This window comes from Ambystoma mexicanum, chromosome 4q (genome assembly GCF_040938575.1).
Source record: "Ambystoma mexicanum isolate Mex_15411 chromosome 4q, UKY_AmexF1_1, whole genome shotgun sequence".
Taxonomy (NCBI): Eukaryota; Metazoa; Chordata; class Amphibia; order Caudata; family Ambystomatidae; genus Ambystoma; species Ambystoma mexicanum.
This window is the reverse complement of record NC_090928.1, coordinates 57295535-57320892: the sequence shown is the minus strand read 5'-3', so window position 1 is coordinate 57320892 and position 25358 is coordinate 57295535. Positions and strand designations below refer to the sequence as shown.

General features: G+C 45.2%; 1 protein-coding gene across 1 annotated transcript in view; it reads right to left on the bottom strand.

Annotated features, from left to right (window-relative positions):
- ARHGAP18 (Rho GTPase activating protein 18) overlaps nucleotides 1-25358 on the bottom strand; it is a 928328-nt gene that overhangs the window by 148808 nt on the left and 754162 nt on the right. The window contains exon 13 of the mRNA XM_069607469.1: nucleotides 8617-8741. Coding sequence (XP_069463570.1) covers nucleotides 8617-8741 — 125 coding nt within the window. The remainder of the gene's footprint in view (nucleotides 1-8616; nucleotides 8742-25358) is intronic.

Genomic DNA, 25358 nt, shown 5'->3' with positions numbered 1-25358 from the left:
ACTTCAAAGTCTTTTATTCTGCCCCACAATTCCATCAATAGAATATATAATCAATGTGAGAAGAGGCACAGGGCTCTACAAAAGTCTGCTTCGGTGGTTGGTCCTTTACGAGGCGGCCGTTGCAAGTCCTAAACCCCAGCCCTAATAGCAGAGTAGCATAACTCAGAGCCAGAGGGTGGTTTCTCCTCAAAGGTGGGGCCAAGAGGGGGTACATCCCATGCATCGTCTAGGTTGTCCCAGGTCCCCTCCAAATCTACGAGAGGCTCAATTTAGATATTAAAATTGCCCACAAATCTAGTTTGATGGTTTGGATTTGCTTGGCACAACCATGTCAATACAATGTCCTGGGCCAATTCTATAGCATTCGTTGAGGCCTTATGGGAGACTACTATACAAATTGCATAGGGATAATGGTTGGGCTCCCTTATGATTCATGACCAAATATTGTACTTCCGGTGAGCCAGATTCTATTTTCAGATCCAAGGCTGTACTAATTCACAGGGTGTTACGCAGAATTATATGCAGTACCCTTTGGGAACGCAACACACAATTAAGACTACAAGTGGTAGCAGTAGCGGAGCAGCCAGACCTATCTCAAGAGTAAGTGAGCAGTACAAATAGTTACACAAAGGACAGCAATTACTATGCTTCAGGCAAACACTGACTCAAGGTTTCTAAGTAAAAAAATATATATTTTATTTACTTATCAGTTGTATAACAGTTCACCTTTCCAAGCAAGTTAACAATCATAAATACACCACACCACTTCCCTTAAATTCCAGACAAGTTAAGCTCACAAAACTAAGTGGGAGCAAAATGGCACTACAGCAATTTAAAAAAGAGGGAAAGACAGTTATTAGAAATTAGGCAAAACCAACAGGTAAGTACTCAGGGCAATTGAACAAGAGACTACAGTGAGGAGATCAGATAGAAAATGCTTAGGGCCAAAGTCAATGGGTCAAAAGTCTTTTGCTCAAGATCACACAGTTCAGGGTAGTTTGCGGTAAAGTTCGTGGCACAGATTCCAGACGGGGTTGGTTGGTAGAAAAGTTAGTTCAAAGAGAAGAGAAGGACAAGTCCACGGATTGGAGAAAGATTTCAAACACTTTCACTGCGGCTGAACAAAAACGGACAACCGGATTTGCACAGTACCTTAAAACGGACAGGGAGCTGTAGCTGAGGTGGACGTTCCTGGTGGTTCCTGCAGGCTCATTGTTCCTGAAGCGACTATCGGACTGACACGAAGTAGGAAGACTGGATGGTCCTGCACCACCCAGGGAAGAAGACAGCAGCAGAGCAAAACAACAAATAAAAGGTGCGCTCCCCAAGCAGGGTCCGACCTTCCTGGCTATCCGGCCCACTGTAACTCTGTACAGCAAATTCAACCAGAGGAGGGGTCCTGGCTTGTAGTTTGGGCGAACTGATTGGTCCCACCAGCTAATGGGAAGAAGTTTCCTGGAGGATCTTCTCGGTCGTCGGATTCGGAGATTCAGACCTGCAGCAGGGCTTCACCAGGCAGTTCAGTCGTGGTAGGGGTCCTCTGCTTCCTGTTCCTTGTTGGTTCTTTCGTTCCAGTGGCGACTGTCTTTCCAGTCCCAGAGACCTGCTTTTTATGCAGTTTGCCCCCATTCATACAGCCTGGCTGTCAATCACAGCAGGGTGGCTGACCTGGCAAGGCCAGTCCCCTCAGCCAATCAGACAAGAATGCGACTTGGGTTACCAAGGGAACCCATGCCAGGGGTCCGAAGATCCCTCCCTCACATCCTGCCTACCTAGACTATCAGGCGCCTTAAGGAGGGTTTCTGTTCAGAAGCCCGAGAAAAGACAGTGAACAAAGGAGTCATCCCCGGATTGGCGCACAGAGAAAAACAAGAGAAAGACTAACAAAAAGAAATGGCGAATAAACCCAGCCGGAACCAAAATAAAATGTATTTGGTCAAGCGGGTTTATGTTCGAGGCTAATCTAATAGCCTGGAACAATACCACGTTTATATAATATAGCCGCGGTAGAAAAGTTAGGGTAGTTACCACTGCCACCAGCCAAGTCTTAATGTTAAGGGAGAAAAACAAGGCTCCAAGAGGTACAGACAAAAAGGGATACGAGTTAACCCTTTCCAATACTCCATGTAAGATGGGGTGTACTGGGTCTGTGGTTTAAAGTGACTATATAAAGTTAATGGCAACTTTACCTGTTTCTGGTGGACAGTAGTCATCCCCAGAAAAATGGAGTCAGTGGGAAGTCTCAAAGACAACACACACAGAGTGAAAACACACACAGCAAAACACATGTAAGAGTGGGAAAAAGGCTCACACTCTTACCAGGTGGAAAAAATAAACCCTAGAAATCCAACAAAGCTGCTGGGGGACTCTTTAGGTAAGGGTAATCAGCCATTTATGAGAATTCTCCCCAACACAGGGCAAGCCCTCCATAAGGCGTACCCTTAGGACCTTTTCTTGCTGGAACCTGGAAGGCCTCATATCCCTGAAGGATTGTCGAATCCAGGTCCCAAGTCTCCTGAAGACAAATCATGGCATATCCCCGGACAAGGTCACAACACTCTGGGTCCACCAGATGTTTAAGCCCAGCTATATTCCAGGATATCAGGCTAATGACTCCCTCACTAGTCCGGGACCTTAGTTCGGGGGGCAACAATATGTCAGTCTATGGCCTCTAGGAATGGGCTGACCCAACTACTAGGGGTGTATAACCACCTCATATTCATTCAGTTATCGGTATGTAAGGGGGGCAAATAAGCGGCATTCCGCACATCATTCCTCTGGATCCCAACTGACGGTCTGATCAATATTCCTATGCCTATAGGGAGGTATGTTCCATCATCGATTGATAACAGGCCATCCATCAACCAAGTATTTTTTTTTTTTTTAAATGGACCACCATTTTATCACCATTAGGGAGCATTCTCTGTCTTCTGCATTTCACAATGTCACTTCTAAGGATCGATTTACAGCCTCTCGTTTCTCTTATGTAATGATTGACCTTATTCATCAGAGATTCTGGATTTTCATGTGCCACATTCAACAAGGTGATGGATGGTCTCACCAACTGTGGCCTTGTACTAGAGCAACTCAATGGCGGGGTGGTGGCACCCCCACCCTGGTTATAGTGTTGACCTCCCCTCCCGTGGATCCCAACAGTGTTACATTTTGTTTGCGAATCCCATGGGGGCTACATAAGGAGGGATTCAGGTTTGGGAAATTACTTTTACCCATCGCCCTCCCCACTTCTCCTGTGGTCTATATGGGGCGTAACTAGAAGAGTTCCCCAGGTCACGCACAATGAGGGGCCTGGCACCCTCCACCCTACCACCCCACCACACCCCCAATCAGACCACTCAATTTTTGGTGCTCACCCCTGCTTTGTGTTTCGGTATTCGAAGGACTGGGGGTATTGCACATGGCTGCAAGTGTATTGGATGTTGGCCGCCCAATGGTATCCCATTTGACCCATGCCCTATTAGAGGTCTTGCCGTCAGCCTTTCTTTGATGAAGCTAGATCTGCAAAAAACATATCAAAAGGAGGAGTCCAAATGCTCTCCAATTTGTTACTCATGAACTCCATTAAACCGGGGATTTCCCCCAGTGTGCCCACACCATTCGTGTCCCTCCCCCTTTCAGAAATTAAATTCATATCTGCTCCTTCGGTATGGGTCCCCATGTCTATGCTAATGCAATGGTTCTTCGAATTTGGCAATCCCTGTGTAAAACACTGTGTGCCTTTATTATGGCTATCAGGAGAACCAGAGTTGTGGGGAGTGACAGATACCCCCTTAGGGGGTTCTTTCTCCGATACCGATTGGAGATGAGAACCATGACTTGGAAGACAGTAACTTTCTTTCGGGGAAGTTGCATTAACCTCTTCTCCTCCTCGTCCCCCATCCCTCTGAAGAAGTGATGGTGAAACCAGAGGGAGCACAGTCTGCAGCATGCAGGACAGGAAGGAATCGGGGTGTGCGCAACTGTTACGAGGACTGTCAGGTGTGAGCGAGGATGCAGAGAGAGGCGGAGTTGGGTTAATGAATTGGCTCTGTCTTATCAATTAAAACGAGGAATAGGCCTGCCAGGAGTTGGTCGTGCCACGAGGGACCGAGGAGACTGCAGGTCACAGGCCAGAAGAGGCACTCGTCTGGGCTTATTAGCTGGCCCTCGTCTGGGCTTATTATCTGGCCCAGGAAAAACGGTACGGAGGGCTGACATGAACGGATGCAGAGGTGACAGCGGAAGACCAGGGTTGCCGCAGAATGCCAACAACGAGGGAGCAGGTGAGCCTGCCGAAGATAAAAGGGGTTGGGTACGAGAGAAAGGGTGAACTCTAAAGCGGAACACTGCCACTGTAGGATTTGTTCATAAGTGGGACAGTCTGGGCTGGAACATTCCAATTAGCGGACCACCATAGGAGAACTGGGACACCAGGCAGGGGGGGGTGAGGTAACCACTACCCTACTACCAGAATGTTGGACTAATTATAAGTAATCGTTAAGAAATAAAATAAAGAACTGCGTACAAATTTCCTCGAGTCTCAGCAAGCTTTGTAATGAAACCCAAGTAGTGTAATTCCCCCCCCCCTTTCCATATTGGGGAGCTGGGGTATCCTCTTCATTGGTTACAACAGTAGGGCTGGATGGAATTAATAGATCCACAATATTTCTGTGCAGTATTACTTGCACACATTCTCCCCTTGCGCAACAAAGGGGATGGTATAGTAATCAGTCCCCTCTCCACTTTAGACTGGAGGAGTTTTAGCCACTTGGATTGACCCCACGCATCACCATCTGTCAATCAAGTAACATCCTCTCCTGACATGGATCTTGTCCTTCCCGAGAGATTGCTCAGAACGAGTAACACCGGGCCACATTACTTCCAAATCCATTGCCCAATCTTGGAGTCCTGGGTTTGTCACTCTAAACCAGCTCTTCAATGTCTACAACCATGCTTCGATAGTCCTTCACAACCACTTCAACAGTAACTTCAATATACAGATGAAACCAAACTGAGAATGGACCAGGATTGTAATTTCCAAGCTAGCAGGTCAAACAGCTGTCAAGGAGCCACCTCAGTCTCCACTCAGTCCAATATCTGTTCCACGGTCCGACCATGCAGTAGCCATAACAAGTTTTTGGCTTCAATATCTTGGTCGAGAAAGTCAAAAATCCAGATGTTCTTTTCGACTAGCACCTTTTTCCAGTAAGTTTTAATTCTGCAAATGTCACTTCCTACTCAACCTGCTAAGGGTCTTTTAAAGATCTAAATAATCCACACTTGTAATTAAGGCTGGACTACTAGAACTGCCTTTACCCTGGACTTCCTGAAGAAGGGACATCTCTTAAGTACTAGCCTATAATAGGGCAGCTTGTGTGATGTTTGGGTAGAAATGTGAACATATGCCCAAAGTGTTCGTCTTTACATTGACTCTGCTTGCAACAATGTATTGAATGTAATGTTCTATGCATCACAACAAAAGCAGTATGAACATTGGGTCTCAAATACCTATAAAACTTATTCAACAAATATACTCCCCGGTGACACCTATGAACCAGTACGGCCTGGATCTATTTGATTCGAATTGTCTCTGAGAGGCTTACAAAGTTCAAAAGGGAAGAAGTGAACACAATTTACACAACTATCAGGAAAGGATTGGAAGTTTAGGACTGACAGAAGATGGCATGGGAGGTGGAGTGGCTGGCTAAGGATAAGAGGTATGCTGATGCTTTTTTGGAAAGTAGTGATGGAGGGTGCGGTGCAGAAGTGGAGTGCTCAGGCATTCCCGGCTCTGGGTGCCCACTGGGTGAACGCTCGTCTATGTTCATACACCCTTACCACATTAAGAGAAAATTAAAAGTAACAGTTGGCTGCCCCCCCCCACTGGACCAAAGATTGGAACCCAACGACCTTAGATTCAGAAAACCTTAAAATCTTTCTATCATAAGGAGCCCTCAGGCACTAAGAGCAGCTTCCTCTGGTGCCTTGCAGCCTTGATCCAACTCAGCACCTACACATCAGCATGTTATTTATAGAAATTGTTGATAAAGGAACTAAACATACTGCAGCACCTTCACATCTTTGCTCCACTCTTCCAACCTGAGTTTGTTCAAGGTGGGCCTACCTGCATCACACTCCATTCCACTACTCCTTCCCAATCTCACAACCATTAGAGATGTGGTGACATGGAATGGGATAAACCATCTTGACAAACCGTCAATCACAACATCAATGTTCAATCTTTAAAAGACAGTGGCTGTGCTTGAAACTGTGGAACTCAAGTTAAACTAATCACAAACAACTCATCAGGCACATTGATGTGACAAATTATTTTTAAAGTTAGGATTATAGATCTGAAAATACAAAAGTACATCAGTTTATCTGGTGCCATAACATGTATTCCAAACACCAGCTCATACCTTTCTCCCCAATAATGTGGGATAGAAGTACATTCTGACTGCATCTATTCAGCCAGCTGTGACAAATCCAGGGAACTCATCCCCCCCTCACAAAAGGGGGTGGAGGGGCACCCACTTTGGGACTAGGGAGATGAGCCCACTAAGCTTAATACCCCCTAGATGTTAGAGCAGATCTCACAAGAGGTGACCCCCACCCCTTTGAGGACAGGAGATTCCCCAAAAGGGCCATCAGTAGGCCTTCCTATTCCAATGAGCCCAAAGAACAAGTTACTTTCTTACCTGGCAACGTTCTTTCGATGGGATGGTCCGACGACGTATTCCATATCTATTACAGGTAATGTCCGCAGCACAGCTGCGGACATTACCTGTAATAGATATGGAATACGTCGGAGGACCCAATCCCCTCGAATGCTTTGTTGGCTATATGGGATTTACATGGTGTGATGACTTCAAACCTCTCGTAAGAATGGCTTGCATGGTTTGACCCTCTGTGTACAAAGTATTCCCCTGGAATGAGAGATCACCTGGAACTAGAGATAGCTGGAACAGCCCTCCTCCTTACAGAGAGAGAACTAAAGCATCAATCAGCATTCGAGATGGGGAAAAGTGCAGCCTGCAGAGCCAGAGAAGCATGGGGTCCTCATCGTGTGAGGTGTGGCAGGAAAGGTGTATGCCAGGCGTGGTAAAGGGGCCACAGTTTAGCCAGTGGAATGCTCACAGCCACCGCCTGACAGACGGACAGTGTACCAAGACATCAGCACTGAGACTCTGCAGAAAGCCTGCAAGGACACAGTGCAAGCTCCACCTAACAGGCAAAACCGTAGAGGAGCAAAAGAAGTGGTGCCACAGTTGCCAAACTCCAAAATTCTTCAGTGGAGCACTGCACAGGGATCAGAGGTACGCGAGGCCCAAAGAGACCCTGGATTGAGAGAAACCAGAGACACCCCGTGGCGGGGCTTAGAGAAACCAGAGACACCCCGTGGTGGGGCAAGCGACTTGAAAGCCAATGTGGCGTGACCTAAACCAGACCCCAAGGTGGGGTGAATGGAACCAAAACTCAAGGTGAGGAAAAGCCCAAAACTGCCTAGCAGGGGAGCATGCCATGAACTTTCTTGGGAAAGATTACAAGGAATACCAAGTGGGGGACCCAGGCCAGACATGACCACACGAGAGGAAGGACAAGAGACATTAACTGAATTGAATACTACAGGCAAGAGGGGATTGGAGAGCCATTCAGACAACAGGCGTTATTGGGCGGGGAGACTTATTGAGAGAGGCTCACAGCGGTAGGGGTTAGAAGCCAACCACCAATAATTTCCTTTGGACCAAGGCCCAAGTGTACCTTTTTAATGGTTAAGGTCAGAATTCAGGTAAGCGCATAATTCTGGGCGGATGACTTTTGTAAAGGACATCCAAAAGAGCACCCTTTAATATCTTTTATAGAAAAGGGTCAGGAACCTGGACTACGGGATAGCATAGGTTTCTTCTTTTGATCTTGAATAAAGAAATGTGGAGCCATGTCGTCACCTTCTCAGTCGTCCGAGTTTGCTCTACCACACAGCACAGACTTCTGTGACACGTTTTACATAGAATTGGAGAACTCCACCATAAAGTGTTCAAGTTGACACCAGAGTAAAACAATCTAGGAGTACAAATATCCTCAAACACTTATGAATTAGTCGATGAAGCACAGTGAGAGAAGGAGTACGAGCAGGATGATGTTGAGAATAAACAGCAAAGGTCTCGACAGATAAAGGTGTAACGTGTAGGATGGAATAACATGGTATAAACCAACAGATTAAAAGGAACTATTCATCTGCAACCTAGATGGCCTCCAAAACTTTCTGTAGAGTGCACAACAAAGTTCGCAAACTAGGAACTGCCTCATGAGGCACAATACATGCAACTGCGCACAAAAATAAAACAAAAAAAAAAAATAACTTTGTATAACATTATCCATTGTTTGCAACAGGATAGCTACATATGGAATCCACTGATAAGGAAGTGTGTGGGTGGGTGGTGTGGGACTATCAGTTTGTTTTCCCTCACTAAACACATTGTTGGAGAACTTCCACAGAATAGTTTTGTTTCACACAGTAAGATTTGTAAAAAATAATTTAAAAGTAGTTTTATCAATGACATTCCTTCAAAGAAAAGCATGGTTTGCAGAAACAACTTAATTGTCACTGAACGTTCTTACCTTTCTTGTGTTAGAAATCTTGCCAGTATATCAGATGCCCTAAGGTCTTCTGTCAGCTGCACAGCCATGGATACTTTGGAAAACTGTGGAGCCTGCACTCGTATAACACCCTGCGGTACTTCAGCCTGCAGAAAAATTGGGAGTTGAAAACATTAGGCAAGTGGAAAGCAGCATCCTCTCAAAACGGCCATTTAAGCACAACTCTACATTCATATTTCCATTCTAGTTTTGGTGAAAACAAACAATGCTGTTTTACACATGATTAATCATAACATTAAAACCTTGGTTGAGGAGCAAGAAAAACGCTAATCTTTCTGGGGATCTTTTCTATTGCAGGTCATTGTCCTCAGCTGATTGTATATTTGCTGTTGCCTCATTATTCACATGCTTGGCACAGAAGACCTACATATTTGAAAGAGAATCTTCGATGTGTGAGTTAATCTTTCTGAAATGTATTTATGGAATTGTCACTCTATAGTTTTGTTAATTATTTGATTAATTGTATTTTGCATGCTTTGATATTATTGAAATAAAGCTACTAAATGAATACATATTTGCAATTTGTAATTCATAACAATTGGATTGCAAAATGATGTCAAACATGACTGAAGAGGCGATCACCTAGAAGGAAGTAAAGTTAGAAAAACTGTACAGGAATAGGGAGAAACATAAAACAGAGGGAGAATAAAGTAAAATAAACAAGAATGTATGGCATAAGAGAATGAAAGAAAATAATTAGATGGACCAAGGAAGATGGGAGAGGGAACAGTTTTATGTGTAGTCTGGATTCTGATGGGGAACAAAGACTACTGATCACAAGATCGCTCATGTGAGCTCCCCATCCCGTGATGGAAGAATTCATGGACTACTGTCATCTGTGGCCAGGGTTGCCAAACAGGTTTCCCTCTCCACTCCCCCATGATCATTTTCTCTTTGCAGGCCCACCACAGGAGATCCTGCACAACCTTGCTCGGTACCATAAGAAGGTTGGTCATCCTGCCTGAGAATTATGACCAATAGGATCTGAAGGCTGTGTCGGCATGTAATGAGGAGTCTGACCAAACAGTGGTAACATGATTGTTAAATACTCATTTATAGGATAAACTAACCTACCAATCCCCAACTAAGATGTGGTTTCACTACCTCAAACAAACTAGGGCAAGTCTGTAGTCCAAATAAAAAATTCACCGCCCTAGTCCAAATTCCTATTCAATCCCGACCACTTCAACACAAATCCTAATCCAAGAAAAATCTGTTCTAAAACCCACGAGAATTACTCCCTTCTCCTGGGTATGAGACTCTTAAAGTGCAGCGTTCTAATCTCAGGAAATGTTCCAGGGTTCACAAACAGAGCGGTTTCTAAAGTTGACAACCAAAAGAAACCGTTCCAAAATGTCCAGGTGGGGCTAGGAGACCGACTCCCTTCTCCTGGCGTGCTCCCCAATTCTTTGCAAGTCTCTTTCAGGGTATCCTATTTTCAACAAATTTTGTAGTTCCCTCCAAGGGTTTCCTCACAGCTCTACTTTGTCTACCATGTCCAAATGGGGTGAGTAAGAGGCTTATTGATTGCTCTTTGTTCTCTTGAGGCCAGTATCTCTCGTACAGAGTTTTAACAGACTTCTCGTCCTTTTTTAGGGAAGACGTGTGCCTCCCCCCACATCCCCTTTTGGTTTCACTGGGGGCTTTTGGCAGGATCTAGTGCTGACAAAAATTAAAAGGAAGACCACCTCTTTCATACTGTTGTGTGCCGCTAAAGGTATCCACTGGCTCACCGTCATGTGAGCCAGAGGATTTCCAGGCTTTAAACCAGGAGGATGCTGTTCTCGCCAATGCTCTCGAAAAACTCTAGTTCCGGGAGTATATTTTCTTGAGGACGACTTCCAAAGGATCTTCCTCTTAGATGTTTGGGGGCAAATGTTTTAGCACCACCCAGGGTTCGAAGTAAGTCTCTTGTGTGTGCTTCAACTTTCACTTACATATCCTGCTGCTCCCTCTCAGACTGTCTCCACTCCCATTACCTGCTCTGGGTGGGGAAAGTTTCACTGGTTCTGCCTGTGGCTGTTCTGTGATGTTAGATTTCTTCCTTCTTTTGTTGTAGCCCACTTGGTTTCGCAGCCCTCAGCCGTAGGCAATTCAGGCGTTTGGTACAGACCCGACCGCCCAGCCATTCCATGTAGCATATGATTCACACTTCTGGCTGTTTGTCATGTAAACACCTACGCTGTAGGCCAGTGCTGAGGTTTCAGCATTGTTCCCGGATCACATGGTCCACCAACCATAGGTCACGCCACCACCACACTTTCTCTTGGTTTCAATTATATCGGCTCTCGGACGACTATAAAGATACTCTCTGGGTGTCGCACACTTCACTCAACCTTTTTCTGAATGGGTTCAGCTTTGTATCGCTGGGTCTCCCCCCTCCTTGGTTGGTAGGACGCTGGACCAGTTTTGTCTTTCTTCCGTCTCACACTCCCCCTCCAGTTTCCACCTTCATCCAATACTACTACTACTACTGTTAATGTTCTGCCGACTTGCAAGAGACACTCTTCACTTCCTACTGCTGACACCCTGCCAACATCCCCCAATGCACTTGTGTGTTCCGACCAAACATTGCCTGCATGTTGGTCTCCTTTCCTGGACACTCTTGCCCTCTCAGATTCTGAACATCACCCAGACCTCCTTTGCAGTTTGGCTTTAGTAGCAGGGATGGCCCCAGCAAAACGTCAGTTCGATTAAGAGCTGGTCGAGCAATCTTGCTACTGGATTGTAACGTGGTCAGGATCTTCTTCATCCCTGTACTCATTACAGTGTGTTTATCTAAGAGTTTACAATAACACATGGTTTAAGACTATTTCATAGGTAGCAGTAGTAGTTGGTCATTTATATTGCGCCTTTATCCCATTAGTATGGGCTCAACGCCCTTGTGGTGGGAACGATCTCTGGGACCGAAGTCCAAGGTATGGTAAAGTTGTCAGGAAAATTAGAATGCGTATTTGCATTTGGCCAAGATAGGGCATTAAGTGGGCTGGCCGAGCTCCAGTAAACTACCCATGAATGTCAGGCATGTGAATGGGTGCCAAGGTGGTCAGGAGAGTGCGCAAGTGCAAGAGACTCGTTTCCAGCTAGACTGATTTGTCATAGGTCGTCACTGCATTCCGATGGCAGGTTTTCTGCTTTCTGTGTTTTAGTCTGGTGTATGGAGGTGAATCATTATGCGTCCAGCTAGAAAGAATGTTTTGTCATAGGTTGTTGCTGAGGGTGGATAGCCATGCCTGCGGCATACGTCCACCTAAGTGGTGAATGATGAATACGTACCTTGAGCCTCAGATGGAGCTTTGCCTTTGATGTAGCAATGTGATCAGATCATCTGTATAATAGACAGGCTATCCTAATACAGCTTCTAAGGACAATAGACAGGCTACCATCAGAAATCTAAGTGCAATATCAAGGTTACCACGTAGATCTTCCATGTGCAATTCATTGGATATCCTCAGATCTAAGCTCAAAATAAAGGTGAACATGAATCTTCTAGGTGCAATACTAAGGCTAAGTGCAAATGACAGGCTATCCTAACACATCTACTAAGTGCAAGACAGGCTATCCCAATATATCTCCTAAGCGCAGGTGCAATAGACTGGTTACGACAAAGAACAGTGCTATGGACAGATTACCATAAGAAATCTATGGGCAATACAAAGGCTACCCGAGTAGATCATCTATGTAAAATATATTGGCTAACTATTCTTAGCGCAAGAGACAAGGTCATCCCTATAATCTTCTAGTGTAGTAGAAAGGCTGTCCATATAAGTGCAGTACATTGCCTACCTCCAGAATCCATGTAAGTTCAACACATAGCCAACAGTAGAAAAGGTTTGGGTGTTATTACCCTTTGGGGTCAGGAGTTAAAGGGGCTGGCTCTCAGACTTGCGTCCTTATCCCCAGGAGGTGAGTACCTCCCCAGTTAGACACTCCTAGGGGGACTATTGGTTAGCAGCCGCAACTCCCTAGCCTCATAGAAAGGGGCTTTCCTCTGGGGAGAAATTACCCCAGCCAGAGGATCGTCACAGGGCCCACTGGAAGGAAACCATTAGATGGGCTACTGGCAATAGGAAAATGCAGGATGCCATGAGGCCCAGCAACCTTAGAAAATCTAAAGCCAGAAGATGTTGGGCATTTTGAAATCCTGTTACCATCTTCAAGATAGGTTGAGCCCTCAACTCGGGAGCCAAAGCCTTTCGAGAGAAAGAATCCAGGACTGCTCCAACAAATTATAGTTTTTGGGAAGGTGTCATCTGGGACTTCTTGAAGTTGCCGGAGAATCTCAGTTTGTCGAGAGAGTGCCAGGTGCTGCCGAGATGTTTCAGAGCCCGTTCCGGACAACAAGCTCTGATCAGCCAATGGTCTAGGTAGGGAAAAATGAATTCCTCCCCTCCTTCGATTCACTGCCACCGCCATCTACTTAAAGACCCTCGGGGTGGAGGTCAGGACACAAGGCAGTACCCGAAACAAAGTGAGAACTACCAATGGCGAACCTCAGGTACTCTGTGCTTGGGATGTATATACACGTGAAAGTAAGCAACATGAAGATCAAGTAACACCATCCAACCCTTGGACTGAAGGGCCTGAAGGATCTGCAAAAGAATGGTCACCCTGAATCTGTTCTACCTGAGGCACTTGTTCAAGTGTAAATTCCAAGATGGGTTGCAGTCCTCAGTCTTTCTTGGGAACCAGAATGTAGGTGGCGTACCAACCCTGGTATTGCTCAGCCACAGGTAGCACATTTCTTCAGCAGGGAAATCTTCAGAAGGAGCGGATCTGGCACCCATAAAAAGGATTGCACGCACGGGGGACATTGTGGAGTCCTTTTTAAAAAAGGGAGATGGAACCCTTGAGCTACAGTCTGCCGCGCCCAAGCATTCAAAGTAATATTTTGCAAATCTGAGATGCTGGGTTACCCTGCCTTCCTCCTCAAAAACCAACCCAATTAACTTAGTCTTTTTGACAAGGGTTTAAAACCTGCTGATGGTCGGAGGAGGATGTTTATGCCTTCAACGTAGACCTCGACGTCGAGTCATTCGAAGGACAGTCTCCACCACTCGAGTAGGCACCTCAAGCTTTTGACCCCAGGCTCTTGGGCGGGCAAGTCAGGCCTTAGACTCTTCCCATGCCAGCTTTAGAAGGCACAGTGGGGTCTGAGAAACCGGAGGGTGTCTCACTGTCTGAACCCTGGGACTCCCTTTCTCAGATATGCAAAAGGCGTTCGACCCGGTCTCCCGGAGGTTTCTGTGGTTGGTACTAGATAAGAGTAATTTTGGCCCCCACTTTTTATCCTAGGTCATACTACTATATGCGTCCCCTGTCGCCAGGTTCCGCACTGAAAACCGGTGCTCCACCCCATTTAAGATAGCCAGGCGCACCAGACAAGGTTGCCCCTTCTCGTCTTTGATATTTGCATTCGCCATTGAACCTCTGGGGGATAAGATATGTCAACAGCATGCCTCCAAGGGTATAAGACTCTCCGGGGACCCCGAGAGCATTTCACTTTATGCGGATGCCGCTTTACTTTTCAACAACTCTCCAGATGAGAACCTGACCCCTATATTGGAAGACATTCTTTTTGGCAAATTATCCGGGCCAATGGTGAACAAGTCCACACTATTCCCGTTGACCAATGCCACTGCGGTCCCTCTGGGTCTTCGTGGGTTTGCCTGGTCTCAATCGGTGATGACATACCTTGGGGTAGTGGTTGCACACCACTGGACCCCATTATATGATCATAACTACGGGAATTACCTCGCTTCCCTCACCCGAAAGACTGCAGATTGGGCCAAATTTCTGATTACACTAGCCGGGAGGGTGGCTGTTCTCAAAATGATAGTTCTACCACAACTGCTATATAGATTTCAGAAAGTCCTGCTATGGACTGGTGGTGAATTCTTCAAGTCACTGACACGGACTGTCAATGCCTTCTTGTGGCACTGTGGTGCTGTCTGCCTGAAATTGGACATGTTTGCTACCCTTTTTGTGCAGGGTGGGTTTGGCGCCCCTAATTTTGAATGATACTGGATCGCTGCGCAGGCCCATTTCGCTGCGGTTTGGTTTGAAGCCAGAGAATCCCCCCGCCCCCCACATCAAACTTGAGCACCTTGCTGCCGGTGATCTGGCTGTTCGCTCTGTGGTTCTCCCTTCTCTAAGCCTCAAACTACATCCCATCGATCCCCATGAAGTCACGATGACGGCAAGGCGTAGACTTTGGAAACAGATAATCACCGCACATCCATTTCATGGTGATTTCCCCTTGTGGAAACGGTCTCCCCGAGTCTCCTCGAGTGGATGCCACAATGGTTCGCCACTGCTCCGAGAAGGGCCTTGCCTCTATACATGATGTTTTTCACGTGATGTGTGGGTGGCGGATCACAACTGCAATGCATCAATCACCGCCATCTCTGCTCAAATCTGGACTGACCACCACCTCCTGGCTTTCACGCTGGTAACTAAAAAACCTGCCGCCTAGTCAACCCCATACTCACTCCCCCCCACACGCTAACCAGAAACAAAAATGAATATCATTCTAGACAAACTCCTTCCCCCGCATTCTCCCCACGTTCAACTCACTACATGACAATTTGAACCCCAATCTCCTAGTTGATGAATATAATTAAATCATGACCATTGCTCTTGATATTGCCCCATTAAAACTGCGAAAAAACAAACCCAAAAGGCACCTTAACACCTGGTTTACCCCACATTTGAAAAGACGAAGGTTAGACAAGAGAAAATGTGAAACTGCATGGAGATTACTCCCCTCACCAGAAAACAAACTTAATTAACATATCAGCTCAATACAAGAAAGGCATCCTCTTGGCGAAACCAACAACAGAATGTTGGATTCTGTTGTTGGAAACCAACAACAGAATCCTGCAAGCCAATTCTAGTATGAAAGAATTATTTACAATACTAAAAGAATTAGAAACTCCATTCCTGCACCAAAGATAAAACATCGTACTCTGACATTCAGCATGCTCTAGTGAATAAAGTCTCTAATCGTCAGAATAAGATAGCACTAAAGAAAGCTTCCTTAATACCCTCGACTGCCTCGAACAAAACACCTTTGCTACCTCTCAAACATATAACCCGCTTTAGCGTCTCTAAAGTCACCACTATTGAGGTGGAGAAGGTTATATTTGCACTCAAACCCTCAAACTGCCAGGGCAACCAATGCCCAGCACAACTAATCAAGGACACCGCCAGAGATTTAGCACCCTTCATCTCTAAACTGATAAACACCTCCTTTTTATCAGGTACCATCCCCTGCAATCTTAGAGTCTTGGGTACTTCCTCTTCTCAAGAAACAAACATTAGACCCCATTATACCGACTAACTACAGGCCCATCATAACAGTGCCTTTCCTTCTAAAAATTCAGAACATCCAAATTCAGAACTTCTTAGAAATCAACCATCTACTAGGAGCCCGCCAATCTGGTTTCCGGCCACAATATGGTACGGACACAGCCTTATTAGATCTCAAAGTCCAAATAGATCAACTAAGACAATGGAAATCTAGCGGTGGTACTCCTCCTTGACCTCTCGGCTGCATTTGACCTAGCGGATCACAAGGCCTTATGCAGCCACCAGGATTCAGCTGCTCATTTCTCCAAGGAGGCCATAATATGGATACAGTCCTTTCTTAGTAATAGGACTAGGAGAGTCTTCTCTCCCTCAGCAGCAGCAGACCCCATCACCTGCGGAGTACCCCAGGGATCATGTGTCTAACTGACCACGTATTACGTATTCACCAAGCCCCTTTTTGATGATCTGGACCATCTGGGTATCACCTATACTAATTATGCAGATGATACTCAGATCCTCCTACCACTTAATGGGGATAAGGATTTGGCCTTGGTGAATAGGATCTACAGCGTCGTTCAGGGTTGGATGGCCACCCATGGCCTCTGCCTGAATGATGACAAAACGGAACTCATCATCCTTGGCACTCCCTCTCACCTTACTAGATTAGGCCCGACTATACCGCCTTCACCATTGATGGTAACTCTATTACAGTTGTCAAGTAAAAACTCTAGGTTTTTACTTGGACTCCATTCTAACTTTTACCAAACAGGTAAACACTTTGGCTTCATCCACCGCATACACATGCAAACTAATCAGAGCTGGCAAACAATTGCTATCGCCCAATAGCTGCATGATACTAGCAAGAGCGCTCATCCTGTCCAAATTGGACTACTGTAAAGCACTCTACATTGGCGCCAACCAATACATCATTGAGAGAATACAGATACTTCAGAACAACGCCCTTAGAGCCACACTCAGCTTATCAAGGAAAGAACATATTTCTGAGACCAGGAGACAACATGAATGGCCATCAATTTATGAAAAAAACCCAGCTGAAAACAGCATCTCTTATCCACAAATGTCTCAATAATAAGGCCCCATGCTATTTGACAGAAAGAATCATTAGAAAATCCTCAAGTAGACCCTCTAGAACAGCTCATTCTAACTGTCTCCTTGTACCTCGATTCAAACTCTCGCCAGTTGGGGGCACTAGGTTCCCAGTCAAGTCAGCACAATTGTGGAATTCCCTGCCAAGAGTGGCCGAAATATTTGCCAAATTTAGACAGAAACTGATTAACTGGTTCAAAAGAGAACAACAAGTAAACAAGCCTAGGCACACCACCTGTAAATAACTATAAATACCTTGTAAATTACATTTTTGTACATATTTTGTTAATTACTCTCATGCCTGTACACTTTATATTTTACTGTTACATTATCTTATATGTCTGTATCTACTTGTGCCTATATATTTGTATTCTCGCCAATGTCTGTATACTAGGATTTGTAGTCATACTACATGTAACTAAGCCTAAAGTCTTCTTTCTGTTCTGCACCCTGATACCCTCGTGTCCGACACGCATTATAAATAAACAATACAGGAACATTTACAGAATGGCTGGACCTGCCGGAATCCGTGGGAGAGCGCCCGTCCCATTGGCTACAATACGCAGGCTTGCGTTGGGCTTTCATGGGCAGGTGGCTTGAATTCCCCTTGATGACTCACTACTATCCGAAATCATGATGGGCACCACCACGAAGGAGAGGGTTGCCAGGCTGTATTGTCTTCAGGGGACGATAGGCACACTCATGGGGTGTGGAGTAGTGACTTGAGTACTGAAATTACTGATCAAAAATGGGAATCTATGTGCGCCCGCAGCCAAGAAGTCTCCCTTAATTCTAGATTCAAACTGATCCAATTTAAAATACTCCACAGATTTCACTATACCCCAGCTAGGTTACATCATATGTCAAGGAACCGGCCTGAGTGCCCCAAATGCAGAACAGACAAAGCTGACTATATACACATGCTCTGGTCCTGTCCAAAACTCTCCTCATTCTGGGAGGAGGTGAGTGAGGACGTCTCTCAAATTCTAGACTGTACCTTTACACCATCCCCATTGACGTGCCTCTTCCACGAGTTCCCCTGCACCGCCTGCGACCTCAGGAGGCTGGCCGGTCTTTGTATGTTGCTTGTGACCCACCGTGTTTTGTTGCGCCCTAGTGCTCCAATTTTCAACCAATGGCTTCAGGCTGTCACTTGGGCCTCTGACGTGGAGGAGCACTGGTCTGTCATGCAGCCATCATAGGAGCAGACCCAGAAACATGTAGGCCCCCTTTGGATCCTATTTATTCTCCTTGACTGCTGAAGATGGGGGTGACAGTGACGGTCCATAACCCCCTGACCTTTGTTCTGGTTAATTTGGTTACGTATAGAATGGGTACTTGCCTTACTTGATGCAATGCTTTTTAAGTTCTTCTATTAAGACCCTGCTTGGTCACGTTGATGGATTATGTACCTTCTTTGTCAGATGCTGACGACTCACACAATGCTCGTTCTCCGTTGTATTGTAAAGCAAATTCAATAACGTCTAAAAAAAATAAGGAGTACAATACTCCCACATCAAAATGTTATCTGGAGCACTGGGGACAACCTTAAGTGGGGAAGGCTGGGTTGTGAGATCACACAGGAGAGAAAAGGTTAAGTATCCTGGGATCCAATAGTGAATGCTACACTAGGACCCCAATCGGACAACCGCTCTTCTCTGATTGTTTATCCTACATGCATTTGCCAAGCCCCCAAAGAGCCAAATGACCTTGCAAAAGCAAAGAGTCGAGAAGTGGTTGCAACACTATAAAACGCCAGTGACTATGCTACCCATGTGGCAATCTTAGAATAAAGAGGGAAGAACTGTGGACCACAGCCCTAAAGAAAGTTAGGAATCTGGTTTGCTGTCCAATAGTTTATTATACCTTTTCCAAGCCTACTACTGTTGATCTTTTGAGATGACCAACAGAACTAAGTTAGGATTGAGTTCTCTGTGGATCCCTCAGCCGCTTCACTCCCTATATTGCATCCCCTCTCCATCCTACATTTTCTACACTTCTCATTGCTGGTGCTTTTAATAGGCTTGTCCAAAGTACTCCAGTAATAGTTACAAACTGCACTTTGAGAAATATAACTGGCTGTACTGGTAAACATCGCAACACATTGCTTCTTAGCTCACAGACTGTAGAGCCAGTCAGTAATGCAAGTTACTTAATACTTGTACCAACCTGCAGCTCTGAGCTGAAGGCAAAGGCATGCAAGGAAGGATAGGTAAAAAAACTAGTAGAGCTGAGCAAGCAAGGAAAGGCTGGAGACAAACTTCTAGCTATCCAAAGTAGTGCAAGCCAATTAAGTGCAGAGCCAAGCATATCCAGTCTACATTTCTGCTTTCTCCTAGAACTTTTCAATCTAACTGATTGTCTCATATTTTTCAATTGTGTCTTTGGACAGGAAGCAGTTAGGGGCTGGGCCAAGAACGGCACAAGCATACAAAAAGATAATCTGAATGTTTTGCCTTTTCCTCGTCATGCTTCAGAGCAGTGTGTGGCAGGATCTGGGTGTGTTTTGCGACCAACGCTGCAGAGTTTGTGTTCCCTTAAGGAGGCATTACAGAACAGACCAGAAAGAAGCACGTTGCTGCCATTACCCATAGGGTGCAAGCATTCTAAGGGAATGAAGAGCCCTGGGAGAGGGCTACAGTGCACAGGAACAATGAAGTACAGGACAAGATTAATGCAGCAGGGATAGGTGTAGTAAAAGTGTGTGGCAGGGGCTAGAATGAGAAGGGTGGTAAGCGGTTGATGCAAGGGGAGAGTATTGTACGCAATACTATGGTTTATAGAGCGGTAAGGTAGTTGGGTGCCTGGGAAGAAATGATTAGTGACAGAAGTGCACAGAGTGACACAGGCAAACATGGGATGTAGAGAGTTTGAGAGTAGCAGGAGAAGGTTGTGGGTCCATCGGGGAGGAAAGGTTAGTAACAAAAAGGTACAGAGAGTGAGGTTCAGGTAAAGAGTAGTACCAAGAGTGGTAGTGAAAATGGAACAGATGAGTGGAGATCACAGAAGAATGCAGGGAGGGATTAGATTAGTGAGAAGCACAGAAAGAAGTGCATGCAAGAAGGGTGTAGAACAAGTTTAACTCTCTGTAACTTTCTTTCTGATGGATGTTCCTCCCCTGGATTCCTCATCTATGATAATCTATCTGCAGTATACAAAAAAGGTAGTAGACGCCCCTCTCTCGAAAGAACACTGCATGATAACCTGTTCAGTGGTTATTAACCACTAAGAATTTGCAGCCATCTGCGAGACATGGACTCCCTGCTCCCTGTGCTCCGAGGCACAGCTTCACCTCACTGATGAGGCCCAACAAGGCTGAAACATGTGTATGGGGTTGCTGTTGGTACTCTTGTTCAGAGAGGAATTGCCATAGCATTTCGATGCTGGACTGCCCATGTGGGTGGGACAAAGACTGATATGCAAATGGGTATTTCCCATCTCCGAAAGGTACAGTGAGCAAAAAGCGTGTGCTGCAAACTCATCTCAGAACAGGTTATCATGCCATATTCTTTCTGGAGAGGAGCGCCTGTGCTACCTTTTTTGATCTATCTGCAGTATGCTGTTCTAAAATGTTTCCACCACCAGGGGGAGCAGCGCAGCTCTGCCCACCGCCTATGTGCACTCTAGTAGATGCCTGGGCCAGTGTATAGTGATGCACTCTGCCCACTGACCTCAGTGCCACCCTTTTTCCCTAGCACTCCGACATGGAGGGGCTGTGGAACCGATGGTGTACTAGCTATCCGCCAAAGCAGGGCAGGTCAGAGGACGATTAAGAATCAATAGGAGGAACATCCATAAGAATTAACATTACAGAGAGGCAAGCCATTTGTTCTTCTAAAAGATTACTTCCTCCCACGGATTCCTTATATATGATAGATCCCAATAGGAGCACATGGTCTGGAGGAGGCGAGCAAAAGGACACCACCTAGATCAGAAAACTCTGCAGGACTGCTATTCCAAAATGGGCTTCCTATCTTGAAAGGGAATCCAAGCAGTAATGCTTCGCAAATGTCTTCAGAGAAGTCCATGACGCTGCTTGGCAGATGTCCAAAACAAGGACTCCCCTCTGCAGGGTAAAGAAGGCAGTCACCCCTCTGGTACAATGAGTGAGATTTCAAGCACATCCTCGCAAGCCAGGTCATATCATTCAGAGATGCAGAAGATGATCCACCTTGACCGTGTTTTTAATCACCTCCCCCCACCCCCAGCATAATCCACAAAAAGCTGGTCATCTTTCCCGATGTCCCTTGTCCGAAAGACAAAGTATTTGACATCAATGTTCCCTCCAAGCTGTGCGCATGTGCGCTTGCCCAGCTTCCTTCTGGGTGCCGCTCAGAATGTTTTTAGCAGCGCACACAGAAAAAATCTCACCTATTTGTAATAAGGCACAAGCCATAACAATTACCTGAAATGTTCTCTCTTAAAATAAACTAGTCTTGATAGTCTGCTCATTTGCATCACAGTACTATGCAAGGGTTACTGTAAAAATACCTAAAATCGAATATGAAAAACTAGCTCCATGAACAGAAGAATCTAACCAAGATATGCCTGCACACATTAACCAAATAATGTCCCTCCCCACCCATGACTCCTAAACCTGACTCTGCCACACTTTGCTTATGGCTCTAACTTCTGCCCCAGAACACATTAAGATACTACCGGACAACTTTGACTCTTCCTCTCTTGGCTCTGTGAAAGGTTAGCAGAAATGTACCTACACTCACTAGTTTTATATTTGTTGTAACATGAATAACGTTCACGCGCCAGAATTGATGTTACTCATTGTGCCTTACCAAAAGTGGCACCCACACTATATAATTACACTAGATGCTCAAATATTGATTATTGACTGTAAGTAAACAGGCTACTTGGATGTGTAACCTTATCCCATACTTACTCTTCTTTTTACATATGTCACGCAAGTGTTTTGAAGCGGCCCCCTGGCAAGTATGCACATTATAAAGCTCAAATATTAATTTGCCCTCTAAAGATTTTGAGAGGGCAAATGTTTTGATCAGCGTTTCCTACTTAGCATTACTCACATTACCTTATACGTGGAGAGCAACATTGCAATATAATTTACTTAGCCTACAAGGAATAATGGGTATGGACTATGCCTGGGATTACTCGTCCATATTATCAAGGTACCGGATAATCAGACAGGAGAATGTTTTTCACACAATCTGCATTGTTTCCAAGTTCCTTTGGGCATAGTCCTTCACACATTATATGTTAACTCGCATCTATACGAAAACAGTTTCACTGAGCACTTTTGTAATCATACACAGTGATATAAGGGTGGGGTATGTTGCAAACAATCTTGTATGCCCTGCAAAAGAATTGTGTACATGCAGTGTCATGACCGTCTTAAAATGCACTTCATATGTTGAGGCATTAAATATGCCTTGCTTGTGAAAGTTACTGCCCAACATGCACGTATATCAAATAGACCAAAATAAAGGACACTAGGGAATGAGACCAGGAGAGTAATTGCAAGTGAAACAAATGTATATAAAATATGAAATGCAAGCAGAGAACTCTGCTGCCTGAGAGCGCTCTGCCAAACAATACACGGGCAGCACATTATGAACCAAAATAACGCCACAAGTGATGTCACTACATACAGCATGAAATAACAGTTTCAATTGATAGGCCCATATGGTGCAGCATACGGAATAGGTGATGTCCGGCTGCGATTGGCTGCTGTTTCTGGGTTGATTGGCTGGCACGTGGGTCAGGTGGGCTCATCTCCACGGTGTGAAGATCGAACTTAGTTCATGAAGTTACATTTCCAACTAACCTAAGCTAAACAACAATCATTGGCCTACAAAGAATAATGGTGGACATAAACTGGTGTGTGGCTGGGGGTGCTTTGTGAAGTAAAGACAGATAAATGGACATTCTAGTCCATGCATTTTATGGGGGTTGGGTGGCACTGGGCCCCTCTGCCTGGTGCCTTAACTGTGGGGTTTGATCTATAAATTAGTCTCCCTGGTGCCTCACGACTCAAACGACTATAAAGACAGACGTTAGTCTAGGAGAGAATATACCGCTACACGGGATCAAGTATATGGCGGGTAATCTGGTGTGATTGTTGGGAGGGTTCATGCAGGCAGTTACCTTCAAAGAGTGGAGGGCAGAGGGCTAGTGGACCATGACCTGGCATGGAGGGGGTAGAGAGGGTATGAGCAGGTCAACTGAGATGAACGGGAACATGGTTTGGAGCTAGCCCCAGTCTCCTACTGTGCAGTGAGCACATTCTGTCGGCATTTGATACTAGCCAATTGCAACAATAAATGGCGAACTTCCGTGAGACCACAGCTCGTGCGGAGCTGGCAGGGGGTGGCGGTGTCGTGGGTTGTCCATACGCGGTGCTGGGGAAGGGAAAGCCGACATCTCAGTGGAGTAGATTTGAGCCTAGCAAAAGATGGGATTTCGCAGGACACAAAATGGAGTCTCTAAACACATGCATACGTTAGGTTACTGGCATACAGATTAATGTTATGTTGTGCAAATATGTACAGAGGGTGTGGGGGTGACTCCTCCCTTAGCTTACACATGGTCTACCTGCTGCGGAAATGCTAAAGGGGGTGGGACAATGCCACCTCTCCCCCAACACTTGCAAAGCATTGTGGGTCTGCAAATATTCCAGTGAGTGTTTACTGCTACAATCCCTTACTTTCTACAGTGCTCTATCAACTAGTATTGGAGGGTAGCACATGGGCCGGGAAAGGGTATGGGTGTAAGAGCACAGATCATCAGTCCTTGCAAGTGGTGAACAAAGCAGCACATTTCAAAAGTCAGACGTTTCGGCAGTACACTGACGGAAATGTCTTGCTTGTTTGCTAAAGGATAGTACATTCTAGTACCCATCTAGACAACAGCACCTTCTTTTTCTTTCTATGCTCAGTGGCTGAGGGCTTTTCAATGTAACCATGTGTTCTGTGTGTATATTCTCTAGCATCTTCCTGTATCTTATTTAACTTATCACAAAGAATTACAGAAGAGGGATCCATAGTTACAGAAGAAGGCACTTAATCAGTTGTATCGCTGATGAATAGATGCTATTAACTTAAAGGGCATGTGTGTGATTTTCTTCAACAGGGCTCCATAATAAACCTCACTAAGACTCTTGTTTAATTTTCTCTAGTTTGTGGTGCGGAAGGGTGGGCAAAACTATACACTTTATTATGTGCCCTGTCATTTCACTTCCTATGTCGGGGGTACAAGCGGGTTCTAATCAGATTTTGCTCCCTAATTGGAGTCAAATGATTTTCATGGTAGTAAAATAGTAATTGGATTTGCCAATAGGGATACTTTCTGCTTATTAAAAGATGTTCTTTCCCCTTGAAATTCCGCTTGAGATCGGGCATTAATATTATTAGAGTTCTTTCCTGTGCCACTGCTCCACTAGTCACTAATTCGAAAAAATATCAGTGGAGCTTTGTGGGTTGAAGCAATATGTTCATAGTTTCGTTTTTGTTAGGCACATTTTCCTTTTTTTAGGGAGTAAAATGAATGGTGCATATGTCTCTTAGCTGTAAGGCTGGTGTTATCACTACCCACAGGAGAACGTAGTGTGAACAGTGGTCGAAGTGTAAGAAAAGAAGTAGTGGAACTATATTCCCTACTGGCCTGCACCCACTCCCCACAAACCCCATCACCACGCCCCCCTCCCACACTCAATGTAAACCCCTAAACACATGCGCCTGCTGTTTATGGGAACCGTCAGTTCAGTAAATGTAAAGTGCAAGTTTCAACTGCTTCCTACTCTTATTTTAAAACAAAACCATTTTGGAATGGTTTCTTTTGAAAATAAAAGTATAGGAACAGTACAACTTAATTTAAAAAAGTAGAGGACCACCGCTCCCACCCACTTCAACCTATGAGTGTGGATAGTAAGCAGATACACAGGAATCTTCGATCATCCTATTCTGAGGTGCAGTTATTCTGATGCAATTCTATGACAAGACCGGAGGCGATCATTATGCTTATTCTTCTTTAATACTGCTTCAAACACAGCTTTTCAAATCATGGCTATTTTATTTTTCAACAATAAATGTAAAAACAAACTTCCAACTTTATCGAACATGGATCATTGAAACCAGACCAATCTGTCTCAACTACATTTCCCATGAGGCCTCGGGTATCCTGTAGTCCCAGCCTCAATGTGAGCCACCAATAGGACTCCCTCATAGTATAAATCCTCCTCTGCCTAGGTGCTTTCCTCTTCTTTATGCTGCTCTCACAGTTAAGTAGATTTTCGGAACTTTTAGAGCCATTCA